This window comes from Malaclemys terrapin, chromosome 8 (assembly GCF_027887155.1).
Source record: "Malaclemys terrapin pileata isolate rMalTer1 chromosome 8, rMalTer1.hap1, whole genome shotgun sequence".
In the NCBI taxonomy this organism is placed as follows: Eukaryota; Metazoa; Chordata; order Testudines; family Emydidae; genus Malaclemys; species Malaclemys terrapin.
Genome location: NC_071512.1, coordinates 76,901,777 through 76,920,245, shown reverse-complemented (window position 1 = coordinate 76,920,245; position 18,469 = coordinate 76,901,777). Strand labels below are relative to the sequence as shown.

The 18,469-nt window shown below is 51.4% G+C and overlaps 1 protein-coding gene across 2 annotated transcripts in view; it reads left to right on the top strand.

The window, feature by feature from the left end:
- The first annotated feature begins 10,913 nt into the window (after window positions 1-10,913).
- The window catches only part of MTF2 (metal response element binding transcription factor 2), a 58,164-nt gene continuing 50,608 nt past the window's right edge, over window positions 10,914-18,469 (top strand). The window contains exon 1 of one of the 2 annotated variants that reach the window (XM_054037650.1): window positions 10,914-11,144. In XM_054037650.1, the coding sequence (XP_053893625.1) occupies window positions 11,140-11,144 (5 nt within the window). In that variant the 5' untranslated portion in view covers window positions 10,914-11,139. The remainder of the gene's footprint in view (window positions 11,145-18,469) is intronic. The other variant, XM_054037649.1, reaches the window with a different exon arrangement.

The window sequence follows — 18,469 nt, the reverse complement described above, 5'->3', positions numbered from 1 at the left end:
AAGAAGTTCACTAACAGAGTTGTGCAAAATGATAACAAGAAACCAAGAAGGATGTAGATGTAGTGCTTCATAGAAGGCTTGAGTAGCCAACTTTAATTTGTGTGATGATTTTAAAACATGAGTTAAATCTAATAAAATGGTCATGAAACATTTTTCTGTTTTTACTATGGTGCCATACAGCCCACCTTTACCCTCACGGTCTCACCCCTCATCAGCCCTGACCCCGCCCCTGTAAATTCGAACACCCCTCCCCCCAATTTCAATTCCTGGGGAAAACACTGCTGTAAGTTGTTAAACTATACATTCAAATACTTTTGGGATACTATTAAAAACAATAGAAAGTGAGGCAGAAAGGTTCAATCACAAGTCATAACAAGCATGTAGACTTGACATATGTTACTATAAGGAATAATCGTCCCTGAGGTTTGAGTATACCCAAGGTATGGCTCTGTTTGATTACTGTGGCTGGTCAGAAAGCACCTAAAGGCTTTTGTTCACTCAAAACCATGTTAGTTATACACGTCTCACATTACAGTAGCCACAACTGTGTAAAGAGTGTCTGAAACAGATTGAGTTTCAGTACTATTGTTGATTTCTCTGCACTGCATGGGCCAATAGTGTTGGGAATCCTTTTTCCATTCACAGCCAAATATAGACTTCTGAGATTTTTTTTATTCCAGTTGTTTGTGCTCTCCAATCTGAAGACTAACTGCAGATGGATTGTTTACGCACGAGTAGTGAGATCCTCAGACTCACAGCAGGGCCTTCATACTTTAAAAAAAAAAGGGGGGGAGGGGAGCCTGTCATAGCATGAATAGTTAGTCCTTTAGGGGCAGTTGGGTTCAGCCTCACCTATGCCTAGTTATTTACTTCCCACGTGATGGTTTTGGGCTGGTGGTTGGGTCAGGTGACCAGGCATTACATGATGATAGCTGGGGAGCAGGGTTTTCTATAACACCCAGTCTGCTCCAGCAGTCAGGTGAGATTAGGTATGGTCTTGAATTGGTTTAGCAGGGTGCTAGGGTTTGATATGAGGGGAGAGAGTCTTTTGGGGGAACCAGGGTCAAAAAGGATTGGAGAAGAAGCTCTCCTTACCAGCCAGAGGGAAAGATCTGGCTGGACCCACTTCTAGTGAGGGGCAGGGGGGAAAAAAAATTCCCCCCAAGAGGGAATTAGGTGTTCAAGAGGAGGGATGTAATGGACTGGTGAGCTTGGAGAAGGAGGCTGGAAGAATCTAGCTTTCCTTTAATTATTTTAGGTAATAAACCAGTTCCCAGGAGGGGAGAGTAATTACAAAGCATTACTGTGATGGTTCTGTCTCCCTGTGGAAGGAAGGAAACTGAGGCAGTAGTAGGATCTGTCATTGAATGAAGTAAGACCCGGTTAAAGGACCCTAAAACCCCCATAACTGTATAGGCACTGTACAAGGGAGCTATCAGCTGCATTGCAAAGACCCCCTTGCAAAGGTTGGTGTAGAAGTATGCGGGGGGTATGATGAGCATGCTGAATAGAGGCCATATCATGCAGGACTATGGAGTTTCTCAGCAATGCTGTGGCCCACAATGCTGCTGTAACTTATACATTACCCCAGGGCTGCATAAATTATGCTGGGGCAGCTCTAGCCCTCAGAGCAGCACAGGACTGGAAATGTGCAAAGGTAATTTAAAGCTGCCGTAGTCACTGCTGGGCAATGAGTTAGGGGCAGTCTTAGAATTGCAGCTCAGAATCTCACCCCAGGATCTCAGTTCTAGATAACTGTGTTTACACAATTGTGGCACAATAAGGCAGTAGAAATTTATATCCACCACCTTTGAAAGCAAAGTACTGGTCAAACCAATACATCCACTGTAATAAAGAACTAAGGGGTTATCTATCTGCAAATGTCATCACCTAAGATTTCCTAAACCATACCAAAGATACCAGAATAGCAGTTCAGTTTGAAAAGTCAAATATGACCTTGAAATAATGTGTGGGAGGGTGGGATAGTTACTAACACTGATTTGCCCAAGTCTATCCTAATACAAATAGAGAATCCTGATTTCTTAATCTTTAATTAACAATAGATCTTACATTACTGTAATTAATGCAGTCTGAATTGAAAAATAAAACAAAAAACAAACACTTGGCTTTCTAGCAGGTATTTCCTGGGGCTATATTCTTTGAAGATTTAGAGAGCCGGATGTAAACAAAGGCCATATCTACACTTAGATTTTCCTCACTGTTGATCTAACACTAATGAATCTCTACTAATGAAACTCCACTGGTGCAATAGTGGGAGAACTAATCTAGACCATCCAGTGGTCTGTGTACTACTCAGTGTTGTGCAGACCTGCTCTGAACAGTGTTGAATAATACCACATGGATGGTAAAAACACCATATGGTAAAAACATCTATACTAGCCACTGTTGCCACCACCAGTGCTAGATCAAATATAAAAGACATCTGTAAAATTCTCAGTGTATACGCAGCCTAAAGGTCATGGATTGTGAACAACAGATTTTGATATTGCCTGCCTTGTAATTGATATAAACAGAACCCAGCTTCTACAAGATAATGACTTGGAAGAATAGCAGAACACTCTTCCTTCCTTTAAAGATGACCTTCAAAGGGGGAAAAAACTGGATTGGAGCATTCTTTTATATCTTTGTTATAATTATTAATGGAGATATCCCATCTCCTAGAACTGGAAGGGACCTTTAAAGGTCATCGAGTCCAGCCCCCTGCCTTCACTAGCAGGATCAAGTACTGATTTTGCCCCAGATCCCCAAGTGGCCCCCTCAAGGATTGAACTCACAACCCTGGGTTTAGCAGGCGTTATGCTAAAGGATGTACTAATATATGGGCAATACTCTGTTTAGAAATAGATGTAAGGAGAAGAGATGAGGAACTTTAAAAGAAACTTATGAATGGCTCAAGCCCTGGAAGAAGCTACAGCAATCTCAGAAGCAGAGGTCAGTGTTATTCTTACCAGCCCATATCAGGGTATGCACTGACTCTTTAGAGGAGGTTATAGGCACAACTTGGTCCTGGTGCAGTCAGGGACAAGGGTATTCTGGAGGATTTGTCTGGAGGGGCTCATGAGTGATCATGTGCCAACCAAACTAAAAAAGGGCAGCCTGTGAAACACCAGAGAGCAGGGCCGGCTCCAGCATTTCTGCCGCCCCAAGCAAAAAAAAAAAGCCACAATCAGCAGCAGCAGTTCAGCGGCAGGTCCTTTGCTCCTAGAGGGAGTGAGGGACCTGCCGCCCCCGAATTGCCGAAGGTGCCGCCCCTCTCCCTTGGCCGCCCCAAGCACCTGCTTGTTAAATTGGTGCCTGGAGCCGGCCCTGCCAGAGAGAAACCAGATCTGCAGTATTTCACTACCAACATAGTTGGAGAAGCAGCCAGTAGGGCTGTGGGAAAACAGTATGAAAACAGGCATGAGTAGAAAAGAGAGATGAAGCAAGAAAAGGAAAAGGCCTGAGACAGTTCAGCAGAGGTGCGAGTTTGGGGGGTCTGATACTTCTTTCTATCTTTGTTTAGGGCCCCCAGCTTGGACTTTCAATAAGAGTGGAAAGAAGCCCCCACATACTGAGTTTAGAAGGGCTGATGGACCATTCTGCTCCTCCCGCCTACACAGTTTGTGTCAACAGGAAAATGGACACCTGGGCAGGGAAGAGCTGTTTAAGGACTATTTCAGCTCAGAGTGAGCTGGAAGATTGTGTGATGTTTGTTCCGAACTGTTTATCCTATAATGGGAGAGTTCTAGTCAAAGCACTAAATTACCCTATGTAGTGAGTCGGTGTGGCTCCCCTCCTGCCCAGAAGAGGGAGCCCACGTGCAGGCACCAGAGTGGGTGGGACCACCACCGCCTGTCCCCGCACCCCGGAAGTCAAGGGGCAGGACAGGAAGTATAAAGGCCGGCCGCCAGAGCTCAGTCGGCGGCCAGCCACCGCAGGGAGCAGACGTGTGGCCGGGAGCTCCCGGCCAGGAGACCGCCGAAGACCGAGGCCTGGACCCTAGCTGGCCCGAGCTACCCTGGGCACGCTACGAGGAGGAGCCACCGGAGCCCGTCCGCTCCCGTCACTGGGAGAATCCCTGGGAGCCTCACCCCACCAACCCTGAGGGTGAGACTGTACCCGAACCCCTCTGCCCCTGCTGCTACCCAGAGGAGCCGCCTGAGGACCGTTGGCCTGACTTCCCGGCAGAGCTACCGGACCTGCCACTGAGCCCTGGCCGAGAGGAGCCCATGCAGATGGACTGGCCTGAGCCCGGCGCGACGAACGAGGTAGGCTCTGAGGGGGATCATGGAAGTGGCCCGGGGGTAGCCGACCCCGGTCCGGCTGCAACTGAATGTGAGCCAATGTCAGTGTGTTGCGGTCTGGATACCCCACTGACCAGCAGCGGCAGTAACCGCTGCTAGGGCCCCGGGCTGGAACGCAGTGGAGTGGGTGGGCCTGCGTTCCCCCCTGCCACCCCCGCTCACGGGTGGCAGGCATCCCCCTCACCTAACACTCGGCTACAGAAAGCCTAGGCGTGCCTTGCCTGGGCTCTGAACTGTCGGCTCGCTCAGCCCCTGCAAACAAGGGCCTGAGCTAACTGTGTTTGCCCCACCCTGATCCAGGGCCTGGGCTCTGAACTGTCTGCTCGCTCAGCTAGGGTTACCATTCGTCCGGATTCCCCCGGACATGTCCGGCTTTTTCGGGTTAAAAATAGCGTCCGGGGGGAATTTGTCAGTGTCCGGACTTCCCCTCCTCCCCCCTCCCATGCAGAGCGTGCGTGCGGCTTACAGAGCAGCCGGGGCTCCGACAGCCCGAGCCAGAGCCCTGCTTGCACTTCCCCCTCCTCCCTCCTGAAACTTGACACCACTCCCCTCCTCTCCCTCCCTCCCTCCCTGCACTCACAGATCGCCGGCTGTTCGTCTGGAGCTCCGACCCTGCTGCCCTCCCCCGCTGTCGAGCGTGCTGCTCTGCAGCACAGTAAGGGGGCCGGGGGCCAGAGAAGCAGCAGGGAGGTTCGGGAGGGGGGGTAGTCAAGAGACAGGGAGCAGGGGGGAGGGTTGAATGGGTCAGGGAGTTCGGGGGAGGGGCTGTCTGGGGGTTGGGGGTGTAAGGTTTTGGGTAGTCAGGGTACAGGTGGGGGGGTCTCAGGAGGGGGCAGTTAGGGGACAAGGAGCGGGGGGGGTGTTTGGGAGTTCTGGGGGGGGGCTGTCTGGGGGTTGGGGGCGTAAGGTTTTGGGCAGTCAGGGTACAGGTGGGGGGGGTCTCAGGAGGGGGCAGTTAGGGGACAAGGAACAGGGAGGCTTAGGTAGGGGGTGGGGTTCTGGAGGGCAGTTAGGAGCAGGGGTCCCAGGAGGGGGCAGTCAGGGGACAAGGAGCGGGGGGGGGGGAGTTCGGGGCGGACTTTCTGGGGGAGGATGGATAAGGTTTTGGGCAGTCAGGGTACAGGTAGGGGGTAGGGTCCTGGGGGGCAGTTAGGGAGAGGGGTCTTAGGAAGGGGCAGTTAGGGGATAAGGAACAGGGAGGCTTAGGTAGGGGGTGGGGTTCTGGAGGGCAGTTAGGAGCAGGGGTCCCAGGAGGGGGCAGTCAGGGGACAGGGAGCAGAGGGGTTTAGATGGGTCAGGAGTTCTGGGGGGGGCTGTCAGGGGGTGGGGGTGTGGATAAGGGTTGGGGCAGTCAGGGGACAGGTAGGGGGGTAGGGTCCTAGGAGGCCAGTTAGGATGTGGGGAAGGTCTCAGGAGGAGGCAGTCAGGGGACAAGAGGCAGGGAGGCTTAGGGAGGGGGTGGAGTCCTGGGGGGCAGTCAGGGGACAAGGAGTGGGGGGGAGGGTTGGGGGTTCTGAGGGGGCAGGAAGTGGGAGGGAGTGGAAGGGGCAGGGGCGGGGCTAGGACAGGACAGGGGCGGGGCTAGGACGGGGGCGGGGCGGGGCTCCTCCCGTCCTCTTTTTTGATTGTTGAAATATGGTAACCCTAGCTCAGCCCCTGCAAACAAGGGCCTGAGCTAACTGTGTTTGCCCCGCCCTGATCCAGGGCCTGGGCTCCTGAACTGCTTGCTCGCTCAGCCCCCTGCAGTCAAGGGCCTGAGCTTTAACTGTGGTTGCTCCGACCCTGCACCAAAGAGCCGGAGTTTCGGGACTAACTGACTGCTTGTTCCCACAGTAGTGAGTCGGTGTGGCTCCCCTCCTGCCTGGAAGGGTCGAGCCCCGGCTAGGACCTACTACACCCTACCATAAGAAGACTGTAGACCAGAGTGGAAAACTGAAGCATGGAGTTAAGTTTCTTCATTCTGTCAGTCGTGTGCCTGTTATTATTGACTCTTAGCTGCTCACTGCCAGCAACCTAGTCTTCAGTCTCGTTTGGATCTTCTAAACAGTTATTTTGTAGACTTGGTAAATATTTGCATTACACAAATGCTTAGAGGCTCCAAGTCAGACTCTATTGACTATTCGACTATTTTTCTACCTGTAATATTAATTAGCCACAATAAACTAACATGGGTGAATCCTTGTAAGAACTATAATCTCATTGATTGTTAGAACAAATAATTTAAAAAGGTTTCAGTGCATAAATATGAAAGATAAAAATAAAAGCCACTTAGTAACACACTTCCATAGACCATGCTAAGTAATAATTATGGTCACTACTGCAAGGCGCTTCATTGACTCCCATCATGCACTTGGCAGCATAAGGGGGAAGATGAAAATGGCTTAACTGCTACCTGACAGGTTGTCAAGCCCATCTGCTTCTTGGCCTGCTCACTTAAAGGATAAGAACTCCAGCCAGTTACAACACCACATTCTACAAGCCATTACCCTCTGATCCCACTGAGGGTTACCAAAAGAAACTACACCATCTGCTCAAGAAACTCCCTGAAAAAGCACAAGAGCAAATCCGCACAGACACACCCCTAGAACCTTGAGCAGGGATATTCTATTTGCTACCCAAGATCCATAAACCTGGAAATCCTGGACACCCCATCATCTCAGGCATTGGCACCCTGACAGCAGGATTATCTGGCTATGTAGACTCCCTCCTCAGGCCCTAAGCTACCAGCACTCCTAGCTATCTTCGAGACACCACTGACTTCCTGAGGAAACTACAATCCATTGGTGATCTTCCTGAAAACACCACCCTAGCCACTATGGATGTAGAAGCCCTCTACACCAACATTCCACAAAGATGGACTACAAGCCGTCAGGAACAGTATCCCCAATAATGTCACGGCAGACCTGGTGGCTGAACTTTGTAACTTTGTCCTCACCCATAACTATTTCACATTTGGGGACAATGTATACCTTCAAATCAGCGGCACTGCTATGGGTACCCGCATGGCCCCACAGTATGCCAAAATTTTTATGGCTGACTTAGAACAAGGCTTCCTCAGCTCTCTCGTCTCCTAACACCCCTATTCTTGCGCTACATTGATGATTCTTCATCATCTGGGCCCATGGAAAAGAAGCCCTTGAGGAATTCCACCATGATTTCAACAATTTCCACCCCACCATCAACCTCAGCCTGGACCAGTCCACAAAAGAGATCCACTTCCTGGACACTACAGTGCTAATAAGCGATGGTCACATAAACACCACCCTATACCGGAAACCTACTGACTGCTATACTTACCTACATGCCTCCAGCTTTCATCCAGACCCATCACATGATCCATTGTCTACAGCCAAGCTCTACGATACAATTGCATTTGCTCCAACCCCTCAGACAGAGACAAACACCTACAAGATCTCTATCAAGCATTCTTACAACTACAATACCCACCTGCTGAAGTGAAGAAACAGATAGACAGAGCCAAAAAAGTACCCAGAAGTCACCTACTACAGGACAGTCCCAACAAAGAAAGTAACAGAATGCCACTAGCCGTCACCTTCAGCCCCCAACTAAAATCTCTCCAGTGCATCATCAAGGATCTACAACCTATCCTGAAGGACCATCCATCACGCTCACAGATCTTGGGAGACAGGCCAGTCCTTGCTTACAGACAGCCCCCAAACCTGAAACAAACAGCAACCACACACCACACAACAGCAACCACACACCACACAACAAAAACACTAACCCAGGAACCTATCCTTGCAACAAAGCCCGTTGCCAACTCTGTCCACATATCTATTCAGGGGACACCATCATAGGACCTAATCACATCAGCCACACTATCAGAGGCTCGTTCACCTGCACATCTACCAATGTGATATATGCCATCATGTGCCAGCAACACCCCTCTGCCATGTACATTGGCCAAACCGGACAGTTTCTACGTAAAAGAATAAATGGACACAAATCAGACATCAAGAATTATAACATTCAAAAACCAGTTGGTGAACACTTCAATCTCCCTGGTCACCGATTACAGATCTAAAAGTTGCAATATTACAACAACAAAAACTTCAAAAACCGACTCCAACGTGAGACTGCTGAATTGGAATTAATTTGCAAACTGGACACCACTAAATTAGGTTTGAATGAAGACTGGGAGTGGATGGGTCATTACACAAAGTAAAACTATTTCCCCATGTTTATTTTTCCCCCCTACTGCTCCTCACACCGTCTTGTCAACTGCTGGAAATGGGCCATTTTGATTACCACTACAAAACGTTTTTTTTCCCCCATCTCCTGCTGGTAATAGCTCACCTTAACAGATCACTCTCTTTATGGTAACACCCACTGTTTCATGTTCTCTGTGTGTGTGTGTGTGTGTGTGTGTATATATATAATCTTCCTACTGTATTTTCCACTACATGCATCCGATGAAGTGGGTTTTAGCCCACGAAAGCTTATGCTCAAATAAATTTGTTAGTCTCTAAGGTGCCACAAGTACTCCTTGTTCTTTTTGCTGATACAGACTAACACGGGTGCTACTCTGAAATCAGCCAGTAACAGTCTTTCAGCACTAGAGTGTAAACAGTGGTCTCTTGTTAGCAGCTCCCAGGATTGGTGGCTAATAAGTGTGATCTGCTTCCTTCTTGTGTCGTGACCCCTTCCAGATTCATGAATGAAACCCCAGGCCAGGGGGTTCGGAGGGAGAAGGAAGAAAGAGGCAGAACTGAGACCCTGCCTAGCTAAGCACCAGAACTGGTTACCAAGGAATCCCAATCATGGGCTGTTTTTCAGAAAAGGATAGACAGGCACCCACCCAGGCATGATCTACGTACAGTTGTCCTGCCTCAGCAGGGGATGGGGGAGTGGACTAGGTGTACATAAGGCAATAAGTGAACACTTCAATCTCCCTGGTCATTCTATTAGATTTAAAAGTCACTATCATTGGACAAAAAAACTTCAGAAACAGACTTCAAAGAGAAACAGCAGAACTAAAATTCATTTGCAAATTTAACACCATTAATTTGGGTTTGAATAGGGACTGGGAGTGGCTGGCTCATTACAGAAGCAGCTTTTCCTCTCCTGGAATTGACACCTCCTCATCTATTATTGGGAGTGGACTACATCCACCCTGATTGAATTGGCGCTGTCAACACTGGTTCTCCACTTGCGGAGTAACTCCCTGCTCTCCAAAAAAATAACAGGAGTACTTGTGGCACCTCAGAGACTAACAAATTTATTTAGGGTTACCATATTTTGTGCCTCCTAATGGAGGACACTCCCGGGGGGGGGCGGCCCCGCCCCCAGCCCCGCCCACGCCCCAACTCCGCCCCCTCCCAAAGTCTCCGCCCCCTCCCCTGCTTGAAGCCTGAAGCAGGTAAGGGAAGGGGAGGGGAAGGGAGAAGGAGGCGCGGCCCAGGCTGGCCCCCGGCGGCTCCAGCCTGGGTCGGCTCGGGCCCTGGCCGACCACCCCCGGCGCACCCCCCGGCTCCCAGCCCCGCGGCCCGGCTCCCGGCTCCCCGACCCCGGCCCGGCCCGGCTCCCAGCCCCGGCCCGGCTCCCCGACCCCGGCCCGGCCCGGCTCCCAGCCCCGGCCCGGCTCCCCGACCCCGGCCCGGCTCCCAGCCCCGCGGCCCGGCTCCCCGACCCCAGCCCCGCGGCCCGGCTCCCAGCCCCGCGGCCCGGCTCCCAGCCCCGCGGCCCGGCTCCCGGCTCCCCGACCCCGGCCCGGCTCCCGGCTCCCAGCCCCGCGGGCCCGGACCGGCCCGGCACTGCGACCCTGGCCCGGCCTGGCCCCCGGCCCGGCTCCCGGCCGGGCACCATGCCCCCGGCCCCGCACAAAGAGGCCCCGGCCGAGCCTCCCGATTTTCCCGGACATGCCCGGCTTTGGGGGATTTCCCCCCGGACGGGGATTTGAGCCCCCAAAAGCCGGACATGTCCGGGAAAATCCGGACGTATGGTAACCCTAATTTATTAGAGCATAAGCTTTCGTGGGCTACTGCCCACTTCTTCGGATGCATATCCCTGCTCTCCATGTGTCAGTATATAATGCCTGCATCTGTAACTTTCACTCTATGCATCTGAAGAAGTGAGGTTTTTACCCACGAAAGCTTATGCCCAAATAAATCTGTTAGTCTTTAAGGTGCCACCAGACTCCTTGTTGTGGGTGTCCTCGGGGATCTCTCCAGGACAATATTTCTTTGCATGCTGCTGGCTGTCGGACTGTGGGGACCTGGCACAGCCAGAGACCTGGGTACGTGGGAAAGCGTTAGCAGTTACGGGGGGGGGAGGAGGGGCTGCGACCCCTCCCCCCAGAAGTGTGACTGAAGAGGGGGAACAATAGGTAAGTGTGGAGAACGACCCTCCCTCACTCTCCGCTCTGCTACAACTAGTTCCGAGGGGGAGGACTCGGAGGAGGGATTCACTCTCGCTGCAATCAAGTCTAAAATAGTTCCTCTTTGTTCACCAGCGGCAGAGACGGTCTGTGGCATGTGTCCTTCCGCTGTCGCTCGGCCTCCTCCCCCACTCCCCGCCCCCTGTCCGGAGAGCTGCCGTGCAACGCAGGCGGGGCCCAGCTGGGGCGGGGGGTGAGGCTCTTTGTTTTTTCCCACAATGCACTAGCTTCTCCTCCGCGGGAAACAAAAATGGCGAACGGCTGCGGCGGAGCCGGGCAGTGTGTGAATCGGCTCTGACCCTCCCCCACTCTCCGCCCGGCGAGGGCTGTCTGGGGGCGCTGCGCACGGAGGGCCCGGCCGCAGAGAGGCTCCGGGGGGAGGGTGCTGAGTCCGCTGATTTCCCTGCATGAGGCGGTTGGCACCACTGGAGAGACCGAATGAGGTGAGGGAGGCCGGGCTCTCCGCGGTGGGGGCGGGCGGCCGCCCCGGAGTCTGTGGGGTGGGCTGTTAGGACCTTTCACCCTCCCCCCCACAGAGGGCTCCCCGAAAGGGGGCGGGGAGGGTCGAGCCCCAGCCCGGCGGGGAAACCCAGCCCAGCCCTCCAGCCGCTCTTCTCCCTTCCCCCAGTGCTGTACTCATTGTGGGCACACTTAGGTCTTGTGGGGCATATTTAGGGGCCAGAGGACTTCCGAAATAAGGGCTGTCTCCGAAGCTGACTTTAACAGACAGATGATAAGGGGATTTGCAAGTGCCCTGTGGAGACCAAACAAAGGGGAGAACAGGAATAGGGTCACATCACCATCTTGGGGGTTCTGGAGGGAATCTGGGTGGTGTGGGGTGTAGTTGAGTGTTTAGATGGTGGCTTTCCTTATTAGACAACCGTGTCTGACTATCGACAAAGCTGTTAAAGTATAAAAAGAAAAATCAACACAAAGGGAGAGAGGGCAGGCTTATTTGAAGGACTATTCACTTTTTGTGCAGATAATGTACCTTTTACAATAGCACCTTTCATCTCAAAGATGGATGAATTATAACAAATTTAATATGTTGTGTTGTACTGAGAAACTTTAGATGTTTCTTCCCCAAAACTATGGAAACTGGTGGTGGTTAGTGTAACTAGAAAGCCATCTCAACACCCCCTTTCTTAGCACTTGAATCACAAAAGAAAATGGGTTGATGTTTTCCTTGTTTTAATAGGAGATAACAAGATGCTTCTTTATACTTTCAAATTGAGACCAGTGTCCACTTGGCAACATTTTAAAGGACTGGAGTTGCACTTAACCAGTTGGAGCGTTTTGGATACAATTTGAATGAAAGAGCCTAAATAAAATTATAATTACAACATTCTTTCTTTAGGATAATATGTATCCCATGAGTTTCTGAAAATTTGGCCCTGTTTATAATTTTAAAAATGTCAAAGCATGTTAGTAATACATTTAAAACATGATCTGTCTTTGCCCATAAACGGGAGACTGGCTGACTATGCAGGGGGAAATGGTGACAGTAACTATACACAAACTAATGTCAAAAACACCTAAGTAATCAATAGAGGAAATAGTTTCTTCTAATATTTATTACATGTAACCATAGTAGATGAAAATGTCGACAGAAATGATTTGTTGTCTATCCCTTTAAAACAGATTTCAGGTTACAATTCAGTTCAAAGGATTTGTTGAAGATGAAAGATTTAAAAAGCCTGAGTAGTGCAATATTGGAGTATAGGCTAATAAATTGACACTATTTCAATTTGTATGAAGAGAGAACTGGAGAGAGAATAAGGGGAAACAAAGAGATTGAGAGAGCGAAAGAAAGGGAAATGAGCAGAATGAGGCAGTGAAAGGGGGGAGGGGGATATCTGTAAGGAGCTGCAAGCTTGTGAGATGTGAACCTTTATTAAGACTATTCCGGAAAGAGTATTTTTGGTGTAGTGATGTTTTGTGTGGCCCCACAGGTTTGGGAGAACAGGGCTATGCTGCTTCTCCTTGATAATATGTCTTCCATTGTGCTAAATCACATTTCCACTCTGTTTCTGAAAGGTTTGTTTAATCTGGCTGGTGTCCAGTAAAATATGTGGAATATTTTTTTTTGCTAAACTTGATGTGTAACAAGATGTACATTATACGCTGCACCACTTTTAATTCCAAAAGTTATCCTAGAAATATTAAGTTCTTTTCAGTTTTCCCTGGATTGGGAACACCCCCCGCCCAGTGTGTGAGAGAAGAATAGTAGATAGCATTTGGCTAATAGTAGCATTGGCTAGTAAAGGGTGGGCATCCATATTCTTGGGAAACATTTGAGTGGGGGAGGTGTTACTGTTTTGGGTGCATCTGAGGGTATGTCTACACTACGAAATTAGTTCGAATTTATAGAAGCCGGTTTTATTGAAATCGGTTGTATACAGCCGATTGTGTATGTCCACACAATAAAATGCTCTAGGTGCTCTAGTCGGCAGACCGCGTCCACAGTACGAGGCTAGCGTCGACTTCCGGAGCATTGCACTATGGGTAGCTATCCCACAGCTATCCCACAGTTCCCGCAGTCTCCACCGCCCCTTGGAATTCTGGGTTGAGATCCCAATGCCCGGATGATGCAAAACAGTGTCGCGGGCGGTTCTGGGTACATGTCGTCAGGCCCCTCCCTCCCCCGTCACAGCAACGGCAGACAATAGATTCGCGCCTTTTTATCTGGGTTACCTGGGTTACCTGTGCAGACAACATGGAGCCCGCTCAGCACAGCTGAGCTCACCGTCACCATATATCCTCTTGGTGCCGGCAGACGTGGGACTGCATTGCTACACAGCAGCAGCTGCTAACTGCCTTTTGGCGGTAGACGGTGCAGTAGACTGGTAGCCTTCATCGGCGATCTGGGTGCTGGCAGCCGTGGGGCTTGCCTTTTGGCAGTAAATGGTGTATTATGACTGTTAGCCGGCCTATTACAAGTCGGGTCATCGCACATTAGCAGAGTCTTCCCTGAGCAGCAGCTCGTGCAATAGGCCTGAAGACCATCGTCATACACCGCCCCGTATTTGCTGCCAAGCACCCAGAAAGATGCCGAGGGCTATCAGTCACGCTGCACCGTCGTCTTAAGATGTAAAAAATAGATTTTCTCTGTATTCATTTGCTTCCCCCTCCCTCCGTCAAATCAACGGCCTGCTAAACCCAGGGTTTTCAGTTTAATCTTTGGGGGGGACCAGTCTGTGACAGTTGTTTGTGTCTCTCCCTGATGCACAGCCACCGTTCTTTATTTTAATTCCCTGTGCCTGTACGCCATGTCGTCACTCGGCCCCCCTCCCTCCTTCCCCTAGGCCGTCAGATACTACGTTTGCGCCACAGCTCGAGCCGCGAAGCGGTTCACGCCTTTTCTTTGAATTCTGGGTTGAGATCCCAATGCCCGGATGATGCAAAACAGTGTCGCGGGCGGTTCTGGGTACATGTCGTCAGGCCCCTCCCTCCCCCGTCACAGCAACGGCAGACAATAGATTCGCGCCTTTTTACCTGGGTTACCTGGGTTACCTGTGCAGACAACATGGAGCCCGCTCAGCACAGCTGAGCTCACCGTCACCATATGTCCTCTGGGTGCCGGCAGACGTGGGACTGCATTGCTACACAGCAGCAGCTGCTAACTGCCTTTTGGCAGTAGACGGTGTAGCATGAGTGATAGCCGTGGGGCTGGCAGCCGTAGGGCTGCATTGCACCAGCCCCTTCCAGGCGATGGTATATTATGACTGGTACCCGTCGTCGTCGTACTGGAGTGGCTGTCAATCATGGCCACCTGGGCAGACATGCTACTGTCTCGATGATGACGGTTACCAGTCATAATGTACTATTTTCTGCCAATTGCCCAATATTGTCTGCTAAGCACCCAGAAGAGGCCGAGGGCAATGCTGGGTGCTGGCGGACGTGGGGCTGGCAGACATGGGGCTGCATTGCTACACAGCAGCAGCCCCTTGCCTTTTGGCAGATGATGGTATATTATGATTGGTACCCATCATCATCATACTGGTATGGCTGTCACTCATGCTGCAGCGTCGGCTGCCACCTTAAGATGTAAAAAATAGATTTATTCTGTGTTCATTTGCTTCCCCTTCCTCCGTGAAATCAACGGCCTGCTAAGCCCAGGGTTTCCAGTTTAATCTTTGGGGGGACCATTCTGTGTGACAGTTGTTTGTGTTTCTCCCTGTTCCTGTACCTGTACGCCATGTCGTCACTTGGCCCTCCCTCCCTCCCTCCCTCCCTCCCTCCCGCCCTCCTTCTCCTGGTCCATCAGATACTACTTTCGCGCCTTTTTTCTGACCAGGCGCCATAGCTAGCACTGGGATCATGGAGCCCGCTCAGATCACCGCGGCAATTATGAGCACTATGAACACCACGCGCATTGTCCTGGAGTATATGCAGAGCCAGAACATGCCAAGGCGAAACCCGGACCAGGCGAGGAGGCGATTGCAGCACGGCGACGAGAGTGATGAGGAAATTGACATGGCCATAGACCTCTCACAAGGCACAGGCCCCAGCAATGTGGAAATCATGGTGTCACTGGGGCAGGTTGATACCGTGGAACGCCGATTCTGGGCCCGGGAAACAAGCACAGACTGGTGGGATCGCATCGTGCTGCAGTTATGGGACGATTCCCAGTGGCTGCGAAACTTTCGCATGCGTAAGGCCACTTTCATGGAACTTTGTGACTTGCTTTCCCCTGCCCTGAAGCGCCAGAATACCAAGATGAGAGCAGCCCTCACAGTTGAGAAGCGAGTGGCGATAGCCCTGTGGAAGCTTGCAACGCCAGACAGCTACCGGTCAGTCGGGAATCAATTTGGAGTGGGCAAATCTACGGTGGGGGCTGCTGTGATCCAATTTGCCAGGGCAATGAAAGACCTGGTGATAGCAAGGGTAGTGACTCTGGGCAACGTGCAGTCAATAGTGGATGGCTTTGCTGAAATGGGATTCCCAAACTGTGGCGGGGCCATAGACGGAACCCATATCCCTATCTTGTCACCGGAGCACCAAGCCACCGACTACGTAAACCGCAAGGGGTACTTTTCAATGCTGCTGCAAGCCCTGGTGGATCACAAGGGACGTTTCACCAACATCAACGTGGGATGGCCGGGAAAGGTACATGATGCTCGCGTCTTCAGGAACTCTGCTCTGTTTCGAAAGCTGGAGGAAGGGACTTTCTTCCCGGACCAGAAAGTGACCATTGGGGATGTTGAAATGCCTATCGTGATCCTTGGGGACCCAGCCTACCCCTTAATGCCATGGCTCATGAAGCCGTACACAGGCAGCCTGGACAGGAGTCAGGACCTGTTCAACTACAGGCTGAGCAAGTGCCGAATGGTGGTGGAATGTGCATTTGGACGTTTAAAAGCGCGCTGGCGCAGCTTACTGACTCGCTCAGACCTCAGCGAAAAGAATATCCCTATTGTTATTGCTGCTTGCTGTGCGCTCCACAATATCTGTGAGAGTAAGGGGGAGACCTTTATGGCGGGGTGGGAGGTTGAGGCAACTCGCCTGGCCGCTGATTACGCGCAGCCAGACACCAGGGCGGTTAGAGGAGCACAGCAGGGCGCGGTGCGCATCAGAGAAGCTTTGAAAACGAGTTTTGTGACTGGCCAGGCTACTGTGTGAAACTTCTGTTTGTTTCTCCTTGATGAACCCTCCAACCCCCCCCCCCCCCGACCCGGTTCACTCTACTTCCCTGTAAACCAACCACCCCACCCCACCCTCCCCTCCCCCTTGCAGAGGCAATAAAGTCATTGTTTTTTCACATTCATGCATTCTTTATTAGTTCCTTACAGAGGTAGGGGGATAATTGCCAAGGTAGCCTGGGATGGGTGGGGGAGGAGGGATGGAAAAGGACACACTGCATTTTAAAACTTTAACTCTTATTGAAGGCCAGCCTTCTGATGCTTTGGCGATCATCTGGGGTGGAGTGACTGGGTGGACGGAGGCCCCCCCACCGTGTTCTTGGGCGTCTGGGTGAGGAGGCTATGGAACTTGGGGAGGAGGGCTGTTGGTTACACAGGGGCTGTAGCGGCGGTCTCTGCTCCTGCTGCCTTTCCTGCAACTCAACCATACGCTCGAGCATATCACTTTGATGCTCCAGCAGACGGAGCATTGCCTCTTGCCGTCTGTCTGCAAGCTGACGCCACCTATCGTCTTCAGCCCGCCACTTGCTCTGTTCTTCCCGCGATTCAGCCCGCCACCTCTCCTCTCGTTCATATTGGGCTTTTCTCATCTCCGTCATTGACTGCCTCCACGCATTCTGCTGTGCTCTATCAGCCTGGGCGGACATCTGCAGCTCCGTGAACATCTCGTCCCTCGTCTTACGTTTTCTCTTTCTAATGTTCACGAGCCTCTGCGAAGGAGAAACATTTGCAGCTGGTGGAGGAGAAGGGAGAGGTGGTTAAAAAGGACACATTTTAGGGAACAATGGGTACACTCTTTCATTACAAGGTCGCATATTTCGGCTTGCAGGCAGCCATCGTAGGCCACAGTGTTTTGGCTTTTTTAACCTTCTTAACATGCGGGAAAGGTTGCAAACAGCAGCGCATTTCCCATATCAAGGATGAATTGGGTTGTCCATTTAAAATGGGGTTTCAATGTAAAAGGAGGGGGCTGCGGTTTCCCGGTTAACATGCGGCACAAACACAAGTAAACCACCCCCCCCCCCCCCCACACACACACACGATTCTCTGGGATGATCACTTCACCCCTCCCCCCCACCGCGTGGTTAACAGCGGGGAACATTTCTGGTCAGAAGAGCAGGAACGGGCGCCTCTGAATGTCCCCCTTAATAAAATCACCCCATTTCAACCAGGAGAGCTTTCTGGAGATGTCCCTGGAGGATTTCCGCCCCATCCCCATACACGTTAACAGACTTGCTTGCTTGCTTTTTTTTTGTAATGTTTACAAATATTTACAAAGTTACACTCACCAGAGGTCTCCTGTGTGCCCTGAGGGTCTTGGGTGAGTTCGGGGGTTACTGGTTCCAGGTCCAGGGTCACAAACATATCCTGGCTGTTGGGGAAACCGGTTTCTCCGCTTCCTTGCTGCTGTGAGCTACCTACAGTACCTCCATCGTCATCTTCCTCGTTCCCCGAACCGTCTTCCCTGTGTGTTTCTCCAGTGAGAGAGTCATAGCACACGGTTGGGGTAGTGGTGGCTGCACCCCCTAGGATCGCATGCAGCTCCGCGTAGTAGCGGCAAGTTTGCGGCTCTGCCCCGGACCTTCCGTTTGCTTCTCTGGCTTTGTGGTAGGCTTGCCTTAGCTCCTTAATTTTCACGCGGCACTGCTGTGTGTCCCTGTTATGGCCTCGGTCCTTCATGGCCTTGGAGATCTTTTCTAATACTTTTCCATTTCTTTTACTGCTACGGAGTTCAGCTATCACTGCTTCATCTCCCCATATGGCGAGCAGATCTCGTACCTCCCGTTCGGTCCATGCTGGAGCTCTTTTGCGATCCTGGGAGGACTCCATGACGGTTACCTGTGCTGATGAGCTCTGCGTGGTCACCTGTGCTCTCCACGCTGGGCAAACAGGAAATGAAATTCAAACCTTCGCGGGTCTTTTCCTGTCTACCTGGTCAGTGCATCTGAGTTGAGAGCGCTGTCCAGAGCGGTCACAATGAAGCACTGTGGGATAGCTCCCGGAGGCCAATAACATCGAATTCCGTCCACACTACCCCAATTCCGACCCGCAAAGGCCGGTTTTATCGCTAATCCCCTCGTCGGAGGTGGTGTAAAGAAACCGGTTTAAAGGGCCCTTTAATTCGA